This window comes from Camelus dromedarius, chromosome 17 (assembly GCF_036321535.1).
Source record: "Camelus dromedarius isolate mCamDro1 chromosome 17, mCamDro1.pat, whole genome shotgun sequence".
Classification (NCBI taxonomy): Eukaryota; Metazoa; Chordata; class Mammalia; order Artiodactyla; family Camelidae; genus Camelus; species Camelus dromedarius.
The window spans coordinates 33,480,702-33,506,268 of record NC_087452.1 but is presented as its reverse complement, the minus strand read 5'-3'; the positions used below and the strand labels follow the sequence as shown (position 1 = coordinate 33,506,268).

The 25,567-nt window shown below is 48.6% G+C and overlaps 1 protein-coding gene and 1 pseudogene across 3 annotated transcripts; one reads left to right on the top strand and one right to left on the bottom strand.

Moving 5' to 3' along the window:
• Window positions 1-1,667: 1,667 nt before the first annotated feature.
• Window positions 1,668-25,184, bottom strand: TRAIP (TRAF interacting protein). Of its 3 annotated transcripts, none has more exons than XM_064496529.1 (16): window positions 24,910-25,184; window positions 20,623-20,680; window positions 20,011-20,094; window positions 17,956-17,995; window positions 17,227-17,354; window positions 15,896-15,990; window positions 15,281-15,394; window positions 14,327-14,414; window positions 13,626-13,715; window positions 13,133-13,221; window positions 4,911-5,066; window positions 3,069-3,117; window positions 2,641-2,790; window positions 2,478-2,528; window positions 2,128-2,261; window positions 1,668-2,056 (listed from the first exon to the last, which is right to left on the bottom strand). In XM_064496529.1, the coding sequence occupies exons 1-15, from the start codon at window positions 25,005-25,007 to the stop codon at window positions 2,133-2,135; spliced, it is 1,419 nt and encodes a 472-aa protein (XP_064352599.1). In that variant the 5' UTR covers window positions 25,008-25,184; the 3' UTR covers window positions 1,668-2,056; window positions 2,128-2,132. The 3 variants fall into 3 exon arrangements, with proteins under 3 accessions (XP_064352599.1, XP_031326210.1, XP_010976613.2); XM_031470350.2 differs by having other exon boundaries at window positions 1,668-2,040; XM_010978311.3 differs by having other exon boundaries at window positions 1,668-2,261.
• LOC116158332 (small nuclear ribonucleoprotein G-like) lies at window positions 23,202-24,064 on the top strand (annotated as a pseudogene).
• Window positions 25,185-25,567: the final 383 nt, after the last annotated feature.

Here is a 25,567-nt window from a genome sequence, read left to right as displayed (position 1 = left end):
AACCATACAACCTCAATTTTTTGGAGGGCAAGGTCCCTACTGTCCACCCTGGCACCAGTCAGCTTAGAAACTGGAGCCACTATCCCCATAACTGCTATCCCCATAACCGTGATGGGGCTGAGGAATGGGGGATGGTGGCTGGTTCAAGTACAGGCTCTTCCTTCATCCAATACTTTCCTTGTTGTCTGATCAGGTTCCCTGGTTCTGTGAAATAGTTGATTACAATTGCTCTTTCCAAGTTCAATATATCTAGGTCTGCCCTAAATTTTTTTTGGTAACCATTATCACTGTGTATTTCCAAAACTTTTAAATCACCCCAAACAAGGGGGAGGGTAAAGCTCAAGTGGTGGGGTGCATGCTTAGCATGCACGAGGTCCTGGTTTCAATCCCTAGGACCGCCATTAAAAAATAATTTTTTTTAAATAGAAAGATATTCCTAAATCACCCCAAACAGAAACTCTGTAACCATTAAGCAATAACTTCTCATTTTGCCCTACTCTAGACCCTGATAACCTCTATTCTACTTCTGTATTTATGAATTTGCCCATTCTAGATACCTCCTCTGGGTGGAATCATACAGTACTTTGTGTCTGACTTATTTCACTTAGCTATCCCAAATTCTTTTTTTTAAATTTTTAATCTTTTTAAATTTGGGGTGGGGGAGGAGATAATTAGGTTTATTTATTTATTATTGTTTTTTATTTAATTGACGTACTAGGGATCAAACCCATGACCTTGTGCATGCTAGGTCACTATCTATCACTGAAAAATACCCTTTGCCTGGCTGTCCCAAATTCTGTTTTTTTCCCAAATTCTTAACCCATAATACTGACTCATTAGGTCCCCACAAGTGAGAGGTTGGTGCTATTGTCCCCACTATACAGAAAAAGAAGCTGAAACACAGAAAGTCTAGGTAATTTGCCTAAGATCATTCAGCCAGTACGGAGGGTACTTTAGCCAGCCACTGCACCTTTAACTTCATGCTGCACTTCTCCTCACTAACCATTCTTGGCTCAAGGCAGCACCAGAGGGGTCCAACTCCTATCAACAAGAGTGTCACTCCCTCTTCAAGAAGCCCCAAGCTCCTCCAAACATGCGGACAGCAGCTGGGTACTCTCAGCCTGAAATATGCCCTCTCTCCCTGTGCCAGGTCTATGTTGGGCCCTGCAGAAACAGGTGAACTCCCATCTAGTAGTGAGAGAGGGAAGTTAGGGGGCCTCACCCAAGCTAGGAGTCAAAAGGGAAGTCTTCTAGGAGAGTGCCCTTGAAGCTAAGACACAAAAGCTAGCAATCTGGATGGCAGAGTTGGGAGGTGGAGAAGAGGAGGGGTGTCACCGGTCATTTGTTGTGCTTGCTGTGAGTTCACTGGGTCTAGATCCTAGTTTACCCATTTGCTTTCCTGCTTATGGCCCTTGAGCTGTGCCCGGGTTAGAGACTGTGGACAAAGTACTGCAGTGTCCTCATTCTTGCTAGAGTCTCTCTGTGCCCCATGGGAGGCAATCCCTGAGGGTGGAACTGCTGGGTCTGAGTCTAGGTGAAGGTCTCACTTTAGAAAATCATGCCAGACAGTCCTCCAAAGTGAGTGCAAATTTATACTTCCAGAGCCAGGAATAAAAGATTCTATCTTTTTTATTTTACATAGAAATCTTTCCCCATCCTCTCCCCACCACCATCCCCTATTCCCTGCCCTGCTTGGCCCAGGCCATGCTGAGCAGCAAGTCAGAGGCAGGCAGAAGCTTGGGCAGGCTGAAGCTGCCTGAGAAGCCTCAAGCACTTTGGTCCCTAGAGTCGACAAAAGACCCTGGTCTGGAGGGCCAGAAGCAGCCCAGCCACCTCTGATCATGGCTATAAATGGGAGCCTGGAACATGGAGCAAGCCCTGCTGTCAGGAACAGTGAGGTGATCACATCCACTCCCATAGGTAGGCCCAGTGTGATAGGGAGCGGGGCAGGGCGTGTGCAGGAAAAGCAGTTTCTGGACCTCAACTTCACTCCCATCTTCTTGTTTATCCTCGTCCTCAGGGCAGGTCCTGGAAGAGGGGCTGTGCCCCGCAAACCCTGTGCTGAGCTAGTTACCAGTCCTCAGCCTACAAGTCAGAGACATATATCTGGACACTGATCAGACTCACTGTTCTCACTGCCACAGGAAGGTGTCCAACTTGGCCTGGGAGGGAGAGAGTACTGTCTTGGTGCCCACTCTCTGCTTAGCCCTGGCCTTGGGCTTGGGCTTAATGGGCAATGGGCGGATCAGAGTAGTGTCAGTCTGAAGAAAATGTCAAGGAAGAGGCTTAAAGACAGGATTGGAATGCAGGGCAGGAAAGGTTCAGACTTGGGGGTGGGCAACCCTGCTACACTGAGCAAGGACTGGCTCTGCATATCTGGCGCTGCAGCCTCTGGCAGGCTGGGATCTGGGGGTACAGGTGAGGGATGGTGTGGGCACCAAAGCTCAGCCCGGCCCAGTGCCACAGAACAAGGATACAGGCTGGATGAATTTTGTCCGGCCTCCAAGCCCATCAAAGCCTGTCCTTACCTAAAGCAGAAGGAAGAGGTGAGTGGGCCAGGGTAATGGGCTAGGGGGCTGGCCACCCAGTCCCACCCCTGAGAAGGTTGGCACTTGCCAAATTGTAGGAAGCCACACTCACTGCATCTGTGCTGCGACAGGGCTCCGCCCTGGCCCTCTTGGGCTGTTTCTGGCCCAGGACAGCATTCCGGATGAAGACAGGAAAGGCACCAGCCAGCTCCTCATCAGGCTCTCCCAGACAGCGCTGGCCACCCAGTGAGAGCTGGGACTCCTGCAGGAGACCCCAGAGCCAAGCTTCATGAACTGGACAGCAGCAAGGAGGAGGGCGGGTAGTGATGGTGGATGGAACAGGATCAGGATCTCTGATGCCTCACCAGGAGGCAGGAAGGACAGTGAGTAGGGTTCCCAGGGTGGCTCCAAAGTGCTTCAGTCCTCAGCCAGGAGTGAGAGGGCTCTGGCAAGACCCTGATCTCTCAGGAGTCCAGCTTTACACTCAGTCCTGGCAAGGGTTGCAGGGTGACTGCCTGAGCTTCTTCTAAGAAGCCTTACCTTCTTAGAGCCTTTGGGGATCTTCTTGAAAACATCATGAACAGGAGAACTGCAAGAGTGAGACATGAAAGCAAGAGGCATGTGAGTGAGACACAAGAGGCAGGTGGACCAGGTCAGCATATGCCCCTTTGGGAGCAACTGTGTGGCATGGTAGCATGATGGGCAAGGCACCTCAGTAATCCCCACCCCAAGGGCAGATATGTGAACAGCTGGACAGCCACAGCCACCGGAGTGGTGGAGGCAGGAGAGGTTGGACCACATTCCAAACTTGTGGCTTCCACTCAGAGCCAAGCCAATGCCATTGGAATGTTCACCATTGGAATGGTGTGCTCTCAGGCACCTTACCACGTCCTGGGCTCTGTGTGGGGCTGGAAGCCCAACTGATCCACCACCCACAGGAGGAAAGACAGTCATACCTTGATAAGAAGTCAGGCCTAGCTCTATCTGCCACCACCTCCACAAGACCCTCAGTAAGTTAGATAGCGCATAAAGTGCTCTCAGAACACAGGGCTAGACATCTCCCTAAATGATCTGTGTAGGTAGGGTCGGGGGCAGAACAGATCATGGCCCCAGGCCCTGGCCTCCCACTCCTAGCTCCAGAGCTGGACACAGTGTTTCTATCCAACTCCTAGGGACCCTAGCAGCTGGACACCTCTCCTCTTATTTTCCCAGATCTGAGTGGGAGAATGGTGACAGGCTGAGCCTGTGGGTTCTCAAAGTCACAAGGGCAAGGGCAGGATCAGGGTCTGCCGACACTGAACTCCTCTGCTTCTGTCCCCACAGCCTGTGGTCATGCCACATGATGACCAAGGGAGGAAACTCTACTTGCTGAAAGTCTGGTTCTTGGGAGGCTGATCCAAGTTAGGGGCATCCTGGGCTCCCTCACATCCCTTGCAGTCACTGAAGATGGTAGAATGTCTCTAAAAATCTGGCACCCTGTGGGCCCCAGGTGCCCACCTTCAACCTTTACAGCTAAAGAGGCAACAAGAGGAAGGCAGAGTATCGAGCAGGCACTGATAGGCCCCCTGACTGCAGCCCACATGCCCTAGGTTTCTCATTGCTACCAGGCCTGGCCTTATACCATACAGGTGCCTCTGCCCCTGAGGTGGGGAGGGGTGGATAGCCACCTGGTTTTCCTCTCCCTGGGCCTCCTCCATCTCCACTGCCTAACATCTCAAATTCTTTCTCTCATGTCTAAAGTCTTGAACTCTCTTACCTGAGCAGTGTATATCTACATGGATGTACGGGAGAAGCTCTTGTCTCCATGATGAACTATACTTGGCCTGCCTGGCCAAGGGGACAGTCTCTGCATTCCCAGTCCCACTGCACCACTTGTGCAGCTCCCACCCACTCCATAGCAGCTCCGTACAGCTTCTCATGCCTGCCCCTGTGGGCTACCTCCTTAAGTGGTAGGGCCCTGGGCTCCTGGGTCTGAGATGGTCCTGCCTCAAGCATGAGCCTGTGGGGCTCACAATTGAAGAGGAAGTTCAGAGTCCCTGCCTCAGGACTCCAGTGGACAGGCATTCAACATACTGGGAGCACACCCCACCACCCCAACAGCATCAGCCCAGATCTGCCCCTACTGGGACTCCTGTATTCTCTCCAACTCACATCTCAATCTTTGCTTAAAGGGTGATCGTGAAGATTAATGAGACAAGCGACAGAAGGGCTTTGCAGAGAGAACTCAGAGCAGGAAGAAGAGGTGACTGGAACCAAAGCCATGGCCAAGCCCAGGTGACCCTCACTGCCCCGTCAGCCACTCAGAGTTATTAGGGCAGAATCTGCAGAGATCTCTTAGCCATTCTCCCCCAGGCTGTGGAAAGGCCAGGGACAACCACTTACTGTGACTTCTCTGGGAAAAGCCTCTTGGCATGGCCATGCTGGGTGCTGGAAGGCTGGCCTGGGGGGGTGTCCACATTAAAGGTGGCGTTGAGGTCAATATCATCACCGAAGGCTGGCCGGCGAAGCTTCAGGTTCAGCATCTCCACAGGAGCTGGACTACAGGCAGAGACAGCCTGGTGACTTAAGACCATAGTGGCAGCCCAGAAGGACAACTGCTCTTCAAACGTCAGAGATGGATCAGCTTCGGGGGCCTGGGGTCCACACCTGGTTTAATGCTACCCTGAAAGGAAGCCCTAATCTCTACTGAAAAAGACCACTTGGCTTAGTCCTTCACACAGCGAAAGTCTGGTAGATATGGAAGGAAGCAAGCAAAAGCCACACAAACTCAGATGAACAAATAAAAAGCCTTTTGTCCAAATAGCCTCATTTCTTAGAATGCAGTGTAAGGATCCAGTGAGAGAGTTGACCACACGCTGAAGTAGAGGGATGTCCCTTCCAGTGTCACTCATCATGGCAAATGGCACAATATTAAAAGCTGTCAAAACGACTCCCCCAGCGAACTGGCACTTTCATAGCTTGACTATGATATAGACATTAAAGTACTGTTGCTAGAGAGTAAACTTAATAATATGGGGAAATGTTCATATGTTAAATTTAAAAAGCAACATTAAACTCTGTATAATAGTCCACAAAAGAAAAGACAGACAAATTAGACTTCACAAAAATTTAAAATTTTGTGCATGAAAAGATACTATCAACAGAGTAAAAAGGCAGTGCACAGAATGGGAGAATATATTTGCAAGTCGTATCTAATGAGGGATTAAAATCCAGACTATATAGAGAACTTCTAAAGCACAACAAAAAACAAACAATCCAATCAAAAATGGGCAAAGGACTTGAATAGACATTTCTCCCAAGATGATTTACAAACGGCCAATAAATATCAGAAAAGAGGCCCCAAATCACTAATATTAGGGAAATGCAAATCAAACTATAATGAGACACCACCTCACCCTCATTAGGATGGCTACTAATAAAAAAACAGAAAATAACAACTGCTGGAAAGAATGCGGTGGAATTGGAACCCCTATGTGCTGCTGGTGGGAATGTAAAGTGGTACAACCACTGTGGACAACAGAAAGGCCATTTCTCAAGCAACTAAAAATAGAATTACTAAATGATCTAGCCATTCAACATCTGGGTATATATGCAAAAGCACTGGGAGCAGGATCTCAAAGAGCTATTTGTATGCCCGTGTTCAGAGCAGCATTATCCATAATAGCCAAAAGGTGGAAGCAACCCAAGTGTCCATCCACAAAAGAATGCATGAGCAAAATGTGGTATATACATACAATGGAGTATTATTCAGCTTTAAAAAGGAAGGAAATTCTGCAACATGCTACAACATGGATGAACCTTGAGGACATTATGCTAAGTGAAATAGGCCAGTCACAAAAAGACTATATGATTCTACTTATATGAGGTATTTGGAGTACTCAAGATCATAGTGACAGGGGCTGGGGGAAGGGGGGAAAATGGGGAGTTATTATTTAATGGATATAGAGCTTAAGTTTTTTATAAGACAAAAATTCTGGGGATAGATGGTGGTGATAGTTGTACAACTTTATGAAGGTATTTAATACCACTGAACTGTACACTTAAAAATGTTGGTAAATTTTATATTATATATATTGTACCACAATAAAATTGGGAGAAAAAAAACCTCCACATATAGAGAAAAAAAACCTCTACAAATCACATGATTTGTGCATACATATCGTCTACCTCACCACATACAGAAAGAGGACTTGAAGGAAATTTACTATTGGTCAACGGTGACTACTGCTGGGATAAGTCTACATTTTCAAATTCTCAACAATGAATGTGTTTTTACTTTTTAATGGTGAAGGGGTGTAATTCTATCAGATGACTGCAGCCAGCAAGATTTCTCTAGCTCATCCAGGCCTAGTGGGGCTCCTTAGCTCCTGTGATCAGAGAACTCGGAGGGTGGCAGGGGCAGCCCCAAGAATACTCTCTCTCTTTCCTTCCCTCAGGGCTGCCCACAGCCCTACTCTCACTACTCAGGGACCAAGGGAGGAGCCGTGGGGATATTAGTCTCGGTCAGGAGCCCGCTGGGGTGTGCATATCAGGGGAAAGGGAACTGCCAGCACTGACTTGGGTGGGTAAGCAGTCTGGAAGGCCTGGAATACCTCTTCCTTTCCCTCGCCAGATCCCTGGAAATTCTACCCTCCTCGTGCCTCCAAGTGGAAGCAAAGGCTGCTTTGCTTCCCTCTCTGGGAGTCACAATATAAAGCAGCAGCCAGGACCACTCATGCCAATCTTCTGTAATATCTGTTATTCTACCGCTATTTACCAACTGCAGCAAGTCCAGGCCCAGGTTAGCAGAGGTGCACTCAAGAGGCAGGCAGGGTCGGGCTGGGGGAAGCCATTTGCCCTCCAGGTGGCTCTCAGCAGAGTTTCCTGCTGCCATCCCCTTGGACCCTGCCCAGTGGTGCTCATGGCATGTGCCCAGCCTTGGCTCAAGCCAAGCCAGCCTTTTTCACTCGCACCTCCTGGCCATCCACAACATTAAGCTCAAGACTCAAGAGGTTCTCACAGTGCCTTCCTCACTCCCCCACACCATCTGGCTCATATGAATACACTTCTTTTTCCCTCAGACAGCTCCTGGTGAATCCTTCTTCTTTCATGAGCTCAAACACTATTTTCCTTCCTACCAATGGTCTTTCTTTCCTTCCTACCTTCTGCCTGTCTGATGAAGTGGAAGAGCCTAGGGCCCAGTGCCGCCCCTCACTGGTTGAGGGCCTGGCTTGAGGTCCTCCTGGGTGATACCATTACCTTTGGGATACTCACCCAGGGCTTCATACCAGAGTCCTCAGGAATTGAGGCAAGACACTCAAAGCCCCCTTTCCAAAACTGAATCAAGGCCCTGGGCAGACCTATCACCTGTGTGACATGGGAACTAGTCAATGTGTCCTACACAACGTGTCCTAAGCATAGCTTCCCCAACTCCCTTGAGCTTGAAGCTCAGGTGCTCTTGAGGTTCATAAAAGGAGTCTTCCAAACACCCTCTCTGTAGTACTAGGGGTGATAACTACCTCCTGAGGTCTCCCAAAAATGACAGGAATGTAGGATAATCCTACTGTAACAAATGGAATGGGCAGCCATCATCAGTATCTGTAGATTTCCAAAACAGTCTGGAAGGGAGCATGGCCAGGGGATAGGAGACTTACCACCAGACCCATCAAGCCAGAACCCACCAGGAGAGGGTTACAAATGCAAGGGAGGACTAGGGAAGACCTAGATCTACAGACATATTAAACAAGCCTGAAAATGGGAGTACTGATGGAATGTGTGAGCTTGGCTCCATCCCTTCCTATATCTGCATTGGCAAAGCACCAGGTAGCAAGCCTGCTACCTGGGGCCAAGAAAGAGAACGGCCTTTCCTAAAGACACAGGCAAACCATCCATGGGATTTTAGGGCAGCCAGTATTGGACCTGACAGTAAATCCCTCTGCATCCTAGGTTCAGCAAAGACTCAGTATGATGCCAGCTGACCGCACACTCCCCCAAACTCTGCCCATATAAGTTAGGCTCGCAGGTAGCTTTTCTGTTCCTCCTCCTGAGAGGGCCACAGGTAGCCAAGGTCCCCCAGGCACGGGAGGGAAGTCCAAGAGAAAGGCCGTGATAAATACACACTGACCCTGACAGAAACAAAACTGCCAGACCATAAGACAAAGGACAGTATATTTTGCAGTGGATGCACTCCGAGAGCAAGAAAGAAGGCTTGGAAATTTAAAATGCGATTACTGATTCAGCCTTAAAAAGGAAGGAAATTCTCACATATCTACAGCATGGATGTACCTTGAAGATAGTACGCTAAGTGAAATAAACCAGCCACAAAAGGACAAATATTATTTGATTTCACCTATAGGAAGGTCCTAGAGTAGTCAAATTGATAGAGACATAAAGTAGAATGGTGGCTGCCAGGGGTAGGAGTGGGGCATGGAGTTGGCGTTTAATGGGTAGAGTTTCAGGTGGGGAAGATGAAAAAGTTCTCTAGGTGAACAGCGGTGATGGTTGCACAACAATATGAATATACTTAATGCCACAGAATTATTCATTTAAAAATGGTTAAAACAGTGAGTTTTATGTCATATATATTGTACCATAATAAAAAATATGATTGATGAAGTAAAATATCATAAAAATTAAATTCTAATTAAAATTTAAGGAAAATCTCCCAAAATATAGAGTACAAAAAACCAAAAGTATACAGGACCAAACCAAGTCAGACATTAGATCTGCGGGTGGTCCAGAGCAGCCGGAGACACTGGAGTGCAGCAGACTCTCAAAAGGATAACACAAGAAAGTTCCCGTTTTGGACAGCTAATTTTAAATAAAGACTTGATCAAAGAGAGAGAGAGAGAGAGAAAAAAGTTCCTAGAGCTGAAGGAGGACGCACATGTTTACCCTGAAAGGACCCAATAAGGGTCCAGCAAGACAAATGGAAAAAACTCTCAACCAGACACGTCAGGGGAAGTAACAGGAGCCCCAGAGCAAAGGAAGCAGCCTAAAACTGTCTCAAGAGAAACAAGAGTTTCATCTACAAAAGAGCTGAGAATCAGATGGGCATCAATTTCTCAGCGGCAACAATGGATTTTAGACAACTAGAAAGCAGGCTCTTCGGGGTCTAAGGGAAACTAACTTTCATCTGGAATGCAAACTGGCAAACTAAGCCAGAAGCAGCATAGAAGCATTTTGACACACAGCCCAGTTCCCTTCCTTAGGAACTATTTCAAGGTGAACTTTAGCAAAGCAAGGAAGTAATATCAAGAAAGACTGAGACATAAGATACAAGAGACAGAAGTCCCAGGGTGACTGTCTTGCCATCTCACCTCTCCCCTGGAACCCTGGGTGTTCCCTATGGTGCTATCAACTTGGAAAACTGGAAATGCCTGGGCTATCCACTGAGAAGGGGATGCCTGAGTCAACATTGCCTGTGTGCTTCACACACACTGGGTGGCAGGAGGAATAACACAGATCTCTGGGAACCAACATGGATATATCTCCAAGGCATTCCAGGGAGTCCTATTTTAAAGTTATAGAGTGACAGCAAAGCATCCAGAAAACACCTAAAATCAAATACCCAACTGCCTCCCACAATACTTTGAATGTCTATAGGGTCTTCATCTGTAGTGAAGCAGAGGTCTCAGAGGGCACCCATCAAGCTGGTGACCTGGTACCCCTGGGCTGGAGTGCAGGCTCGAGGAACCATCTCACAGGTAACCAGATGAAAATCAGAGGCGTGCACCAGTCCCACCAGAGCGATCTTTCTCAAGCATCCCGATAGTTTCCATTGTCCTTAGGATAAAAATCTGCACTCCATGGCTGGCCTGTGAAACTCTGCAGATTTGGCTTGTCTGCCGCTGGCCCCACTCCTCCAAGCATATCCAACTCAGTCCTGCCTCAGGGCCTTTGCACTTGCCATTCTCTCTGCCTGGACTGCTCTTCCTTTGGATTTGAATGTTGGTTACAGGAATGTGCCTTTACATTGCAATATGTCAGGAAAGCCTAAGACTCCTTTCAGACCCACATAGCAACCTGTCAGCTGCCATAGGAAAGGTAGAGGCAGGGTTTTTGAGGGGACTTTCAGTTTTGAGGGTCGTCATCAGAGCACAAAGATGGGGCAAAGCTGCTACTGAAGATTCAACAACTATTTTTGAGAGCTTGGGTCCCTAAAAAAGACCCTGAATTTAGAACTGATTGTGTCTAGTTCAAAGAAGGGCTAATACAAAAAGCACAGACCTGCCACCCTAATTTTTATGCCCAGAGAAATACTGGAGAAAAAGGAATGACGTCAGCTTGCAAACAGCTTGATGGGAAGCCCAGCTCAGTTTTGTACACATGTAGGCTTATCAGATATGGTATCCTGCTGGCTTGAAAGACAGGGGAGACCAGAGAAATTACCTCTGTACCAAGGTGGGCTGCAGGCCCTGACCCAAGGCTTACTCAGAATGAAGTGGGCTCAATCCCAACTGGGAGCTATAGACCAAATCCCATGATGTGGTGTGTGGCCAGTGGGCTCAAGGCTTGGTTATTGAATCCCCTAGCTTGTCTATCCTACTGAAACACAAGTTGCAAGAAGACAGGGAGGGCCTGGTATGCAGCAAGCACTCAATAAAGACCTGTTGTAGAAGTCTAGACCTTAGAGAAGCCTGGAGTGGTAAAGAAAGTAAGCAAAAGCAGGTATGCAAAGTCCCTGGGCATCTAGAGGCAGCCTGTGTGCTTGTGGGTCCTTTACTGTGGATGCTGGACACAGAGGACAAGTGCACGGAAACACTGAGGCCCATGGAATGGAAAGTGGAAGGGAGCACCATGAGGAACTTGCAGATGGCAGCCTTGAGTGATATCCTAGAAAAAGGATTTTTACTTTTTGCCTTAAGCAGCTTGGGTTCTAAAGGTTTGTCCACATGAGATGGTAACTGAGACTATTAGCTCCCTGAGGGTGGGTACTATACCTGCCAATCTCCTGGCAGAGCCCTTATGTTACTGGGGCTTCCAAGGTGGCCAGGCCTATGGGCTCTGAGAGTAGAGTAGGTAGGAGGGACCAGCAAAGAGCTTAGTTTGTCGAAATCAACCACAGGCTGAACCTCACAGAGTCCTGTGCCCCTCACACTCCCACAGCCCTTCCTCAGTCCAACCTACACTGGGGCAGCCAGCCAGCTCTAACTCCATAAAGAGACTGGAGGACCCAAAGAAAGACAGGGAAGAGTAAGACTGAGGAATTAGTGGGGTCGGGGGTATAGCTCAGTGGTGGAGTGCGTCTGGCATGCACAAGATTCTGGATTCAACTCCCAGTGCCTCCATTAAGGAGAAAAATTAAAATAAATATATGCTAAAAAAAAAAAGAAAAAATGAGGAATTACAGGTACAAGAATGAAAGGAAACTGGCCTATATGCATTCACTCCCCCTGTGACGTTGACCAAGTACTACATGCAGGGAAAGCACTATGTGTGTAAGGAAGTTAGTGGTGAGGGACGCAGATTAGGATGTGGCTCCCAGTCTACGGATGGCTGGGCGTGTATGCAGTGGGTGGACCATGCTCCAGCCAGACTCTAGAGCACCTCTGTGGCCCCTGGCTCCTGACACAGCATCTGAATAAGAAGCTACCTATGCAGAGGACAGTGAGCTTATTTCTGCTGAGGAGACTAGGGAAGGCTCGGCAGGGCAGCTAACTCTTCAGTATGGAGAAGAGCACAGGCACAGAAAGGCATAGGAGCAGGAAGGCAAGGAAGGGGTGCTCTGCTGTGTCTGACAGTGTGATGTGGCTAAAGGCTGAAGATCCACCGCAGCCCACAAGGAGGCTCCACAAGTGCCTCAGGCACAGTGCAAAAGGTCCCCAGAAGTGTTCTGGCAAGGGAGTGGCACGATGCCCAGGGCTGAACAGATAGGAGGGGTGGAAGCATGGATCAGCTCAGGGCTGAACAGATAGGAGGGGTGGAAGCATGGATCACAAGCCTCATGTGGAGGCACTAGCAAGGGAAAGGGTCAGGAAGGAACCACAGAAGTTAGATGGGTAGGCTCTAACAACTGACTGGATGTGGGGAAGAAGGAGCATAATGATTTTCCAACCTTGAAAAATGGCTCAAATGAAAATGGCTGGACCACTGAGCTGTGTGTTTTCTGTCTAGAGCATCAGCTGGGCAGCTAAGCAGGAGAGAGCCCTGAGGATGCTCTCAGCCTGTTTCTGTGAAACACTCAGGAAAAGGAATGGGTGGCTACAGCAGGCAGGGACACCCGTCCCTCAGCCTCTTGGCTCCCTCTGCTGGCAGCTTTAATGCGCACATTAATGGGACCAGAAGGGAGTTATTCTGCTGGTTTCATGTTTGAGAATCTGGGGCAGACAGATGTATTAGGTGAGCCATTCCATAAACAAATGCCCTGGCACAGAGAATGCTCCTGCCCTTTCTCTGACCATTCTTAGTTCCTTTCTGGCCTACCCTGGCCTCCCCTTGTCAGAGTCCAGACTTTACCTCAAAGCTGCTTTCCAGCTAAATCTTGGTTGTCTCCCACTATAGGAGGTCCATAGCCTCCAGGCCCACATGGGCCACCCACCCCCACAAAGCCAAGATGAGTGAAGACCCTTACCGGGGAGCTCCTCCAGCTTATGGCCCCTGCATACCCCAGATATTCAACAAACCTCTCAAAAACCAGGCGGTTGACAGTCTCACTGTCTACTGGCGGCAGGTTCAGGGTTTCCTGCAGCACCGTTAGCTTTTTTTTCAGGCTCTTGGGGAAGGAAAGAGAAAAGTGTGAAAGACAGACTGAGACATCAAGTCCAGAACAACTCCTAAGGACGTAGCAACATATGCACAAGGGGCAAGCCCACTGGTAACAGAACAAGGCCTGAAACCCAAATATCAGGCTCAGGAGGCCAGGACTACTGGATCTCAGAACCCCTCTCTGAGCCCCTCCTCTGGTAACCTCAAGGATGTAGGCATAAGACAAACTGTGAGGAAGACCCAGGCTCCAGACCAAGGGCCAAGGTACACGTCCTGACCCAGGAGGATTCAGGGAGCCCAGAGGCACTAGTGCTGACTAGTGCGAGGTCCCCGGGCAGAGCTACCCCAGACCTGCTCTTAGAGAGCACACAAGTCACCCCTCATTCCCACCTGGCCAGGGATGTCCCTCACCACAATTTCCTTGTCAGCACTCTGTAAGTCCTTCTGGGCCGACTTTAGCTCCAACTTGGCCTGGTCCAGTTCAGAGCAGACTGTCTGCAACTACAAGAGAAGTATAAGGAGTAAAGGACAAACCAAGGGGTGGCCATGTGCCCTGCCCCAACCTGCCGCTACACAAGCTCATGGAAGCCTGGAGCCCAGAAGAGTCTGGGCACATGGTGGGAGACCTGAGCTCTATGGGGCTGGACCATAGTCCAGCAATGCCCATCTGGAGCTGCCCAGGAGCAAGGGCTGCTTCCCATACCCTGCAGCTTGTGGATGCACCATGCCCAGAAATAAAAGCAGCTGTGCTGACTGAACCAAGTTCCAAGAGGCCTCCTACTCTGGGCCTGGTACAAAAACAGACTCCTGCAGCTGTCACTTGTGGGACCTGTGTGCTCCAGTCAGCTGAGAGGTACCCAGGGGCCAGGAAGAGCATAAGTGTGCAGGTGGTGGGGGGATACCTGCATGATCTGCCACCCTAAGAGGACAAGCCACGTGGCCAGAGTTGATGCCCAGTAAGGACCACAAACCAGTCTCTGTGAGTCATCCAACAGCCAGTCACATGAAGCCAGCTGCACCATCAGGCCCCATGACCTTGCTTAGGAGACATGAATGGGCAAGACAAAAGGACAGCCACCTCACCCCTCACCTTCTGCTCCCCACTAAGTTACCTTGTTTCTGGAAGAAAACAAGTCCTTCTTCAGCTTGTCAGTTAGCTCTCCTGAAGCCTTCCGTGCCTCTTTTAGATTCTCATACTCTCTATAAAGGGGCCATGGAAAGAGATGTCAGCACCAGATACCTGCTGCTCAGACTGAGCCATAGCACCACCCAAACACAAAGCTAGATCCGACCCTCAGCCTTTCTCATTCCTACTCTGACACCTGAGCCCAACAGGGACTAGGTGGTGCTGTGGAGGGTCCTGCACCCAATGCAAGGAAAGCTGATGAGTCTCTGCACCCTGCCTGTCTTGTAGGCACTGGTGATTTAAAAGGATCTACAGGGTGGAGGAGGATAAAAGCTCAATGGTAGAGCGCATGCTTAGCATGCATGAGGTCCTCAGTGCAATCCCCAGTACCGCTATTAAAAAAGGGGGTGTACAGGAAGCCCCAGCCTCACTAGGAGGCCCTCTACACCACCTGCCCCTACAGGAGGCATCTGGGATCCTCCATGCCTGTCAGGCAAGTGACCCCTCTTCCCCAACTTCACACTCATGGTAATGGAGCATCTGAGCTAAGTTTCTGATATAAACCAGGCAGGGTCAGTAACAGTGCTGATGCTGATGGGAAACAGGCTCTGGATATCACAATGGGGCTTATAGCTCAGAGAGCTGTGCCAACCTCCTTAGAAGTAACAGTTATAATTCACACTTAATTCTTTCAATAATCCTGTGAGGCAAGTTATTATATCTCTATTCAGGAAGCTGAGGATCAGAGAGGTTAAGAAACTGGCTCCTGGCCACATGGTGAGAGGTGGGGTGAGAGTTCAAACTGAGACAGATTGGCTCTAGAGTCTGTCCCTTAACTCCACCTGCTCTGCTTTACAAGAGATGGGCAACAGATGGAGAGGCATGGCTGGGTTGCCATGACTTAGCTTCTGGATTTGGACAGAGGGACCAGAATACACACTTCTTGAGGGATACGCAGTACACAGCCAGTTGCTCCACTGCTGACTGTCCCACACCCATGTCTCGGATCATCTCCTCCACCTCGGGCCGCTGGCTCTGGAGTAGGAGCTCAATCCTGAAAAACACCCAGCCCACGGCATTTAAAATCTGGAGGCTGATGGGTAGATACCTAGTGCAGCTCTGCCTCCCTTTGCTGCCGTTGCTATGGTGACAGCCTGAGCTGCTAGGATGCTTTAGCAGGCAGGTCTACCCAAAGAAAAGCCCCACAGCAGAGCTAAGCACAGCTGCAGAGATGCTGCTGGAGAAGAAGGGGTGCTGACAGAGGACCTCAAGGTCAGGGATCCCCAGAGAGAGGTTCATGGAACAGAAGCCCTGTCAGGTTGTCTGGCCACAGGCAACAGGCACAGGGAGGAGTGTGGCAAAAGGCCCCACAGAAAGTAGAGAAGCCCACAGAGGCTGAGCAAGGAGACCTGTGCCCATACCCAGCCGGCCTGCGCTTCCCACGGCCTGTGGAGACTTGAGCCACAGAGACAGGCCAACCCCTGCTGCTCCTGAGAGCTGTGCCCCTGCGGGCTGGAGGCACAAAGGTATAGGTGGGCCCCAGCTCCAAGCTCACCGCTCCATAGTCTTCATCTTGCTCCGGAGTCGGCGGGCCTCCTCCCGTGCTTGTTTGGTCTCATCCTGCTGTTGCTCCAAGTACTTCATCTGCTTCTGAAGGGCAAAGGCACCTCTACATATCTGTTGCTTGGAGGCTCCCAGGGGCCAAGGCTAAAGTCACTGAGAGAATCTACCAAGAACTGTCTGCTTTTGAAAGTGCTGATAAGCATGTGTTTCAACACCCCAGAGGTAAGGCTCCTGGGCCCGACTCTGGATTGTGCTTTTTCTTCTAAGAGGCCCCAAGCCAACTGCTTCCTCACCTCTCTGCTTGCTTCCTCCTGAGACAGGTCTTACCATAGGCATAGCCCACTGCCAGCATCAACAGGCCTGCTGGGGGTTGCCAGGATCATGTGGCCCACGCCTCATGGTACATGCTGTGCAGGAAGCTGAAGAAGCCTGAAGCACAAATCCGGGCTGCACTATCCATCTAGACTCATGGATGGTTGCCAAGATAGGAAAGCTGAGCCTGAGGCAGCTGGCTAGGCTGCCCTCAGCACCTGGCCACTCCATCTCTGACCCAGGAATGCCATCAGACTCCTGCTCTACAGCCAGGAGCTAGTTCACTCCTTCCCTCCCACCGGCCAGGACACGTGATCCAGCCCAGCCACCAAGCAGGAATAGAAACAATGAGCACCCTGGGGCCCTGTCTGATCACACGGATGGTTCCCTTTCCCTTTCAAATGGCATCCAGCAAGACTGCTCCTTCCTACGAGGCCAGAATATCAATCATGAATTCAGATCAATCACCTCATGCCCCTTGGAGAGCAAGAGGCTCACCAACCCAGGCTGATATGAAATTCATCTGGGTCTAGAGCCGCTTGCTCTGCAGGCTTTGATCTGTCCGGTCAGCTCAGCAAAGCCAACTTCAAAGGCCCCCTGCTCCTCCCTGGGATGCTGTTTGATCTGGCTCCAGAGAGCAGCCCAGCCAGACTAGTGTGATAATGGAAGGTTCTTCAGGCTGGCTTTGTCAGTGGAGTACAAACCACTTTTGGAAACACGGTTCAGCCTCACTGAGGTCTTGGCTGAGCAGCCCCTCCAAGGACTGGGAAGGCCTTGCCTCCCCTGACTACCAAGTACAAAATCCGTAAGCATAGCCAATATGACACTTTTCTTACGGGCTGGATGGGCACAGTATGGGAGGCCTGGGAAGATGGGATTTGCCTCCATTTTACAACTGAACACACCAAGGTATTAACCAAGAACCAAATGATACGTCCAGTAGAGTAATGAGCCCAGGACTTCAGACTATACCTCCCCACCAATCTTCGCCCCCAAGACCTGGGGACCCACCTTGAGGGTGGAGCACAGCATCTCGGCCTTGTCTAAGGCCTTCTGCAGGGACTCCACAGTGGCATTGCGCTCTTCCAGCGTGTCCCGCAGAGTGTCAATGATGACCTGGCTGTCTCGTTTTTCCTTCTCTGGAGCAGGGGTGAAGATGGAGGGAGAGAAGAAGCCCCTTCACCCATCCATATGAGAACCTGGACCCTTGGGCTCCAGCACCCACCCCAGAGCCCATGAGGAACAAGTCTCAGAGCAAAAGGTTGGATGGCCCACTTCTCTTGCTGGCAGGCACCAAACCAGGGAATCCCAGCCAGAGTTTCTTCATTCCCAGGATGAGACCCTCTTTGTGCTGCTTGAAACTACCTGAGTAAAGACTTCACTAATCCCTGTTCCTGTGGCTTTAGTTAATTCCTCATCCCAGAACTCAAGCAGATTCCTGCCAAACCTGGCAGCTGAACCCTCTTTTACAAATACTCTGTCCTATCAGGTAGCCCCTCCTAGCCTGGGTCCTAGGCAAGAAGTCTCAGACAAAGAGAAGAGGCTCATCTGGTTCAGGTGGACAGCTTTAGTCACCTCCTTTTCCTCTCCTTTTCTGCCAATCACAAGAGCTGATAAGACTCTTGGACAGACAAAGCAGGGAGAACCCCTGGCTCTGCCAGAAGGAGGGAGGCCTTCCTCCCAGGGCCTCTCCCTCCAGCACCCAAGTCAGGGGCTTCCCAGGGCCCCTTGGGAACTCACCTTTCTGGGAAAGCAGGGCTCTAGTATTATCCAGTTCATTCTGCAAAGCAAGATCCACAATAAGCAGCAAAAAAGCAACGGATCTGGCTTCCACTTGGCCTCCCATAAGGCTTGTGGGGAGACCCGGGAGGTGACAATGAGGCCTGTAGATCCAGAGAAGCATCTCAAGGACCCTGCTGCGTCTCAAGGACAAGCTAAGTCAACAATGGAGAGAGAAGCCTTGCTTTATCTCTTTGTGCCTTTTTAAAAAGTAGATAAGATGAATGGAAATAATCTCAGGTACAAGACCCCAGGACAGGAAAACAGGCACAACAGGGCAAAGTAAGTGGAGCTGGACCTGTGTGGTCAGTCTCATGGCAGAGGCTTCCATTGGTTCCCTGGGCCTGTGCTGGCCCTCACCCTCTCTGGCATTAGCTGCTCTCACTGGGGACACAGAGTTGGGATGGCCAACCACTCCTTGCCTCCACCCTGGGTTCTGCCTGCTTCATGTTCTAACCATCTCCAAGCTCTAAGCTGGCTCTGTGTACCATGAATCTTCCAGGCCCATTACGGTAGGTGAGCCAGGACAACTCTGCCCTGCTGAGTGAAATGTCACATGTGCTAGGCTCAAACCAGACTGTGAGGGTTAAATGAACCTCTCAAAGTTCATGCATGTTCCAAATCCACTGCCGCAGAACCACTGAGAGGCTGGAGCAGAACTGAGCTGAGCTCCCATCCAGGAGTCCCATGCACTCAACATCCCTGTGGGCAAGAGAGGTGTCTACTCCATAAGCAGGAAAACCAGACTTGGCAGACCCGAAAGGTTTGGCCAAGGGTCCAGGGTGGTAGCTGGATGCAATCCAGACAAATCCTCCTCCAGATCACCCTTCCTAGGTCAACACAAGATACAGAATATCACATGTGACCAATAATAAGGCCCAGCCCAGTGGGCAGATAAGTCCCTGCTGTCAAACTCTCCACCCAGGACTCTGGGGCAGGAGCTTTTGGTGGCTGAGCTGGTCAGCGTAGGCTGGACATCTGGGGTGGAAGTGGTGGATAGATAAGGGCATGCATGGGCTGCCTGAGAGTGGCTGTCAGCCCAAAGCTACTGCTAGCTCTCTGGCTCCTTCCACATCCAAGCAGGGTGCCTTCCAAGCTTTTGCTCCAAACTACTTAAGATTTTGCCTCCCTGTCTCCTAGATCTGGCTTTGAAAGCCGGAAAGAAATGAAGCTGCTTTTGTTGCCTTTATCACAGGGAGGACACAGCTTAAAACTGGGAGCAGTTACCATGACGATGAACATGTTGGCTTTAAGCACAAAAGCTCCACATTCTTGAAGCAGTGAGGTTCCAAGGACATCACGGCACCCTGGGGCTGGGGCCAAATGAATCCTGATCTGACAGATGCCCAGCAAATTCCCAGCAAATTAACCCTCAGAGTCCAGGTTCACTTGCAAACCTCAATCCCACTTCCTTGAGAGGTTTCTGCCAATACAACCCCTTTGTGCACAAAGAAAGCTAAATCTTAGACTTGGAGGGGAAGCAGCAGAAGTGTAGGAGGGAATCCACCCATCCTCCCCTGCAGTGTGGGTTTCTATCCTGGCTGCACATCTTGATTCCAGGGGCTCTGCCCTCCATTCTTGGTCTGGAAAGACTCAGGACCCTGGGTATATACCAAGCTCCCCAGGCAATTTTGAGGCACAGGCAGGTTTGTGAAGTGGGTCTACACATCTTCTCTGGCTGAGGACTGGAAGCGTTTTCTAATCTGTCTCTAACTGTCCAAGCAGCAAAGTGGGCTGGGAAGGATAGCTGCAGATCTGACCTGTGGTCAGAGTTGCTCTGAAATCCCCAGGGAAGTGCTCACAACCAAGTAGCTCCCTTCCTTCCTACAGCCTATTTCTCCAATGACTGTATCACCGTCAGTTGCCCTCTGCTCTCATTGCCTCTGCCTTGAAATCTCTACCAAGTCTCCCCTCTAGATCTCCATCTCCATATTCCAGCTACCCTCCCTGGGTAGGAGCAGAAACTGAACTCTCAGAGGGCTTGGGGTTCAATAGGATGAGATAAATTCTGGATACCTTTAAGAATTCTGCATCTAAGACACTCTCCTCCTCTTGGGCAAGGTCAAAGAAGAGCTTATTGATAATGGTTCTTTTGCCGACCTGGATGGGAGAACAAGATACAGCATGACTGCACAGCTGGGTCATGGGCAAGGAGGACAGGGATGCACATGTAGCCTAACATGCACCTAAACCTGTTCTCAGGCCTAACCTTTCATAGCACATCCCGTGGAGTCAGACAATCTCTGCAACCCTGTAGATATCCCAAGCTGGTGCCACTAGCTTGGTGGTTACTGAAGTCATGTCACTGCAGACCACCCATGTGGTAACTGCTCAAAAGATACCCCAACTGTAGGTGTTAGGCATTGAGAAAATGGGGAAAGGCAGGGAAGGAGGCCAAATCTACTCAGATGAAGACTGGCCCAGGCAACAAGTCCATCTGTCAGCTACCCCTGTGCATAGGTAGGCCTCCCAAGCCAGTCGAAAGCACAAGTAAGGCTCAATCAGCCTCAAACCATGAGGGTCCAAATAGGTCAAAGATACTCCTTAGCTTGAGAGATCTTTCCTCTTTCCTGCTCCCTGGCAAGGAGATGTCGTTAGCTGAGGTTTTTTTCACCCCACCACCCTCACCTGGATTCGGCACTGTGGGCAGGTCCGACTTGGTGCTGTCTCGAACCACTGAATTAGGCTGGAATGAGAAGCAGAAAAACGGACTGGTGAGCCCTGGCTTGGGGGGAGACGCAAAGACCAGGTAGCCACCCTCACCATAATGGCATCTGTCCTGTTCCTCCTCCACCCAATGCCTGCCCACAAGGAGGGCAGCACCACAGGCAGTGATAGTACATCCCACGAGCCTGGCTGGTAGAAACACTCCAACCAGCTGGCCCTTCTTTTGGCCCTGTTGGCTTGGCCTTCCCTACCTCTGAGCTGCAATTCTGTCAACCTTCTAGGCTTTGACTTGGGGGTGGGGGGACAACATTCAAAGCCAGGGTCACTTAGAGATGGGGATTATAATCATATCCTCGTTTAAGCTGGGATTCCAAAGGGCTATACTTTCAAGGTAAGGGTAAACTAGAGGTAAAAGCAAGTAGCAGTAAAAGCAAAACACAGCTCAGCTATGCACCATCTATGTGCCTTAAACTTTAATTAGTCTCCCACTAGGAGATTCTCCTACCCTAGGACCAAGGAGGAACAGTCCTTTCAGGAAGATGATACCGTCATCTTAGGCCTCAATTTTTTAATAAATAATTTTTCGAATACTATATACAACATATAATCAGAGTTAACCATGAATAATGGAATATCACACAGCAATGAGACAAACAAGTCTACAACTAAGAACAAAATTATGGATGAATTACATAAATATAACATAGAGGAGGAGAAGCCAGATACAAAAAAAGCTATATTGTGCATAACTCCACTTACATAAAGTAAAGTAGGCAAGACTCATCTATGTTGCTGGAAGTCAAAACAGTAGTTATTCTTATGTGTGGAGGAAAGGTGGGCTGGGGGGTGGGTGTAACTTGAAGAGGGCATGAGTGTTACTGACCTGGGTTCCTGAACTCTTTAATCAATAGAAATTGGTAAGAGGCTGGATGAGAAATTCAGGCAAGACCTTATTGGGACTCGAGCTGCAGCACAGGAAGCAAAAACAAGCAACAGGCGCACTTAAATGGGGTGAGGGTAAGGGTGGATGGGTGCACTGGACTGGAGGGGTGGCTTAGGGGGTCTGCCCACTCCCTTGGTGGTGCTGGGTGCAGGGATCATGCCTAGTACCTTGATTTTGCTCCCAACATCTCAGAAGTGTCAGTTGAGCCGTTTTATATTTTATTGTTCATAATTTGCCCCAACTGCACATGTGTGCAGTTATTTTTAGTCCCTTATAACTTCTTTGTATTCTGTTGCTCCAGGAAGATGTTTATCCAGGTGCAAGTATAAACACTCTGGTAGTGTCCCAGGTCCCAGTCTCTCACTAAGAGGTTTCTGAAGTGCTAATATCTAGTTTCTTGATCTGAATTCTGGTTGCATGAGTATGTTCAGTTTGTGAAAATTCTGCAAGCCATACACTTATTATTTGTGTACTATTATGTAATATATCATATTCCAATAAAATGTTTTGGTTTTTTAAAAAAGCAAACAGTTACACAGGGAGAAAAGTACTACAAGTGCAAATCAGAACATATCCACATAGGATTCAGACATTGGAACTGTCAGACACAGAGCATAATAAACACATTATACTGAATAAATAAAAATTAAGATTGAAAATATCAGTAGAGAATTAGATAATAAAAGGTGACATAACAGAGTTTAATAAGAACCCAACAGAAATTCTAAAACTGAAAAAAAGGCCAAAATTAAGAATTCAATGGATGAGTTTAATAGAAGTTTAGACACAGGACTGAAGAATTAGTACACTGAAAGATAGGTCAGAGGAAATACTAAGAAATAGAAAGATGGAAAATGTACAAGAGACACTGTTGTCAGACAAAATAGACTTTAAGTCAAAAAAGGTTACAAAAGACAAAGAAGGACTTTACATATTGATAAAAGTTCCACTCTAACAAGAAGTAACAATTGCAAACATATATGCACCTAACAAAATATATATGAAAGAAAACTGTACAGAACTGAAGGGAGAAACAGCTCTACAATAAAAGATGGAGATGTCAATACCCCACAATTTTAACAATGGATAGAACGATCAGACAGATGATCAATAAGGAAATAGAGGACTTGAACAACACTTTAAACCAACTAGACTTAACAGACATATGCTCCCTCCAACAACAGCAGAACACACATTTTTCTCAAGTGCTTGTGGAACATTGTCTCATACCTTGGGCCACAAAACAAGTCTTAATACACTTTAAAAGACTGAAATCATACAAAGTATCTTTTGTAACTAAAATGGAATGAAACTAAAAATCAATGAGAAGAAAAATGGAAAATTCACAAATATATAGAAATTAAATTAGACAGTCTTAAACAACCAGTGGATCAAAGAAGAAATCACAAGGGAAATTAGAAAATACCATGAGATGAATGAAAATGAAAACATCATACCAAACAACAAACTGTGGAATACAGCAAAACCAGTACTCAGAGGGAACCTGATAGCTTTAAACACATGCAGTAAAACAGAAGATACCCATTAGGATGGCTGTTGTTAAAAAAAGAATAGAAAATAACAAGTGTTGGCAAGGATGTGGAAAAACTGGAACCCTTGGGCATCGCAGGTGGGAATGTAAAATAGTGCAGCTGATGTGGAAAACAGTAAGACAGCTTCTTAAAAATTAAACATAGAATTACCATATGATCCAGTTATTCCACCTCTGGGTATAACCCAAAAGAAAGGAAAACAGGAACAGATACTTATACACCAATGTTCATAGTAACATTACTCACAGCAGCCAAAACATGGAAACAACCCAAGGTCCATTAACAGATGAAGGGATAAACAAAATATGGTATTTCCATACAATGAATATTACTTAGTCATAAAAAGGCAGGAAATTCTGAAACGTGCTACAATATGAATAAAAACATTATGCTTAGTGAAATAAGCCAGACCCAAAAGAGCAAATATTGTGCAATTCCACTTATGTGAGTTACCTAGCATAGGAAAATTCAAGGAGAGACAGAAAGTAAAATAGAAGTTTCCAGGGGCTGTGGGGAGGGAAGAATGGAAAGTTACTGTTTAAAGGGTACAGTGCTCTGTTTGGAACGATGGAAAAGTTTTGGAAATAGATAGTGGTGATGGTTATACAACATTGTGAATGTACTTAATGCCACTGAACTGTACACTTAAAAACAGCTAAAATGGAAGGCGTCTTTGAGCTCACTGAGCAAACACCCTCCTGAATTAAAAAATTGTATGAAGATGTTTTCATTGAAATTAAATGGAGGCAGACATGACCAAGGGATATAGCAAGAATTTGATCTCTTTATGTATCCTGTGATAGATGAATGTGTGGAGACAGCAACTAGTGGGCAACAGAACAATACTAAAAGGGTGGTAATATGAGGAAATAATATCATCATGTTAGAAGCCTTGGAAGAAGTATAAAAAATGGCTGTGTTCACCAGAGAAATCAACTGCTTCCACATGTCCCCTTTTCAAAGGGCTTGTTTTACTATGATACAAAAATCAGGTCCTGTACATTTTCATAACGAACTTTTTTGTTAAATAAAGTTTTGTAAAAGTGAAAAGTTAAAATGGTAAATATTATATATTTTTACTACAATAAAATGGTGTATAGTAAAAAAAAGAAAAAGAAATGGTTAAAATGGTAAATTTTTTTACGCATATTTCATCACAATTGAAAAAGGAGCTCCGAATCAGCCTGTCCACAGCTGCTAGGGGAACCTCCCCACCCGCTGTACACTCGACAGTATGGTCCTACGGGTCTACAGAAACGCTTGATTAGCGAGGACCTCCTTGCTCTCCGATATTAACTTGAGTCTACTAGGGTCTGTGAATACACCGGGGTGTTTAAACAACGAAATGACTCTGGACAGAATCATTCCAAAACGTCAAGCAAACCACAACAAATCGGGTAGCCATAAGTGTAACAGGTCTCAAAGAAACAAACGGGCTCGCTAATGTGGCAAAAGTTCATCTCCCCCCGGGTTACTGATTTTGAAATCACGTCTTTTTGCAAGTCTATCAAGGAAATCCCTACTCTGTCTTCATTAAACCAACCCCGACCCTTGCCGGCCTCAGCTCAGGTATCACCTCCTCCGGGAAGCCTGCCATGATCCGCTCCTGCCCAGGTTGGGAACCTCTCGTGGGGTACCGTCTAAGGACGTCCTCATCACCAGTCTGGGCTCCGCGGACCGGTCGCCCGGACACCCCACAGTCCTGTAGAGGTACCAGAGCGAGTGCCCAGTCCCCAAACAGCGGTCACTCACCACTGTAAGTGGAAGGTATGGCCGCAGTGGATGGCGGCCACGTCACGGGAGTGGTCGAAGAAGTCGGAGCAGATGGTGCACAGCGCACGAATGGGCATGATGACTGGTCTCAACAGGCGCAGGTATCCAAGGAAGCCGCGACCGGTCCAGCTTCGTGGCTGCGCCTAGACGTCTCCGTTTGCTTCAAATTTGGCTCCACTGAGCGACTTCCGGAACGGATCGGAAGTGGCCACACGGAACTTGAAGGCGCCGACTGAAGGTTGGATCCGGATTGGACGAACCCTCAGGGGCGGGGCTTAACGGCTCCGCGGCCCGTGAAGAATCCTGGGGCGGAGCGCAGGCCTGAAACTGTCAGCGGTATCTCTCCCTAGGCTCTCGGAAACACGGCCAGTACCGCAAGAGTGCAGCGTTGGCGGAGCACCGGGAGTAGCTACTCCGCCGGCCAGGCCCCTTTCTGGGGTAAGATGGGGCGTTATGGTCCCAAGCCAGAGCTGGTGCGCGGCATACTAGGCACCGGCTCTTCAGCCCCTGTTCTCTCAGTGCCGCCTTCTCTGCACTTCGGGAGAGTCGAGAAGACCGGGACCATAAGGGAATGGGACGATGTTCTCGATGGAGAGTGAGTCCCCTGGGCTTTGGGCAGTGTTCGACCATATGGTGG

What these genes read in the sequence shown, in the direction of transcription:
- TRAIP (XM_010978311.3), bottom strand. Translation starts at nt 25,007, where the DNA reads ATGCCCATTCGTGCGCTGTGCACCATCTGCTCCGACTTCTTCGACCAC. An exon ending in TCCCCAAAGGCTCTAAGAAG is followed by an intron (nt 2,791 to 3,068) that starts GTAAGGCTTCTT and finishes GGTCTCCTGCAG; the next exon opens with GAGTCCCAGCTCTCACTGGG. An exon ending in GGACAAAATTCATCCAGCCT is followed by an intron (nt 2,262 to 2,477) that starts GTATCCTTGTTC and finishes CATTTTCTTCAG; the next exon opens with ACTGACACTACTCTGATCCG.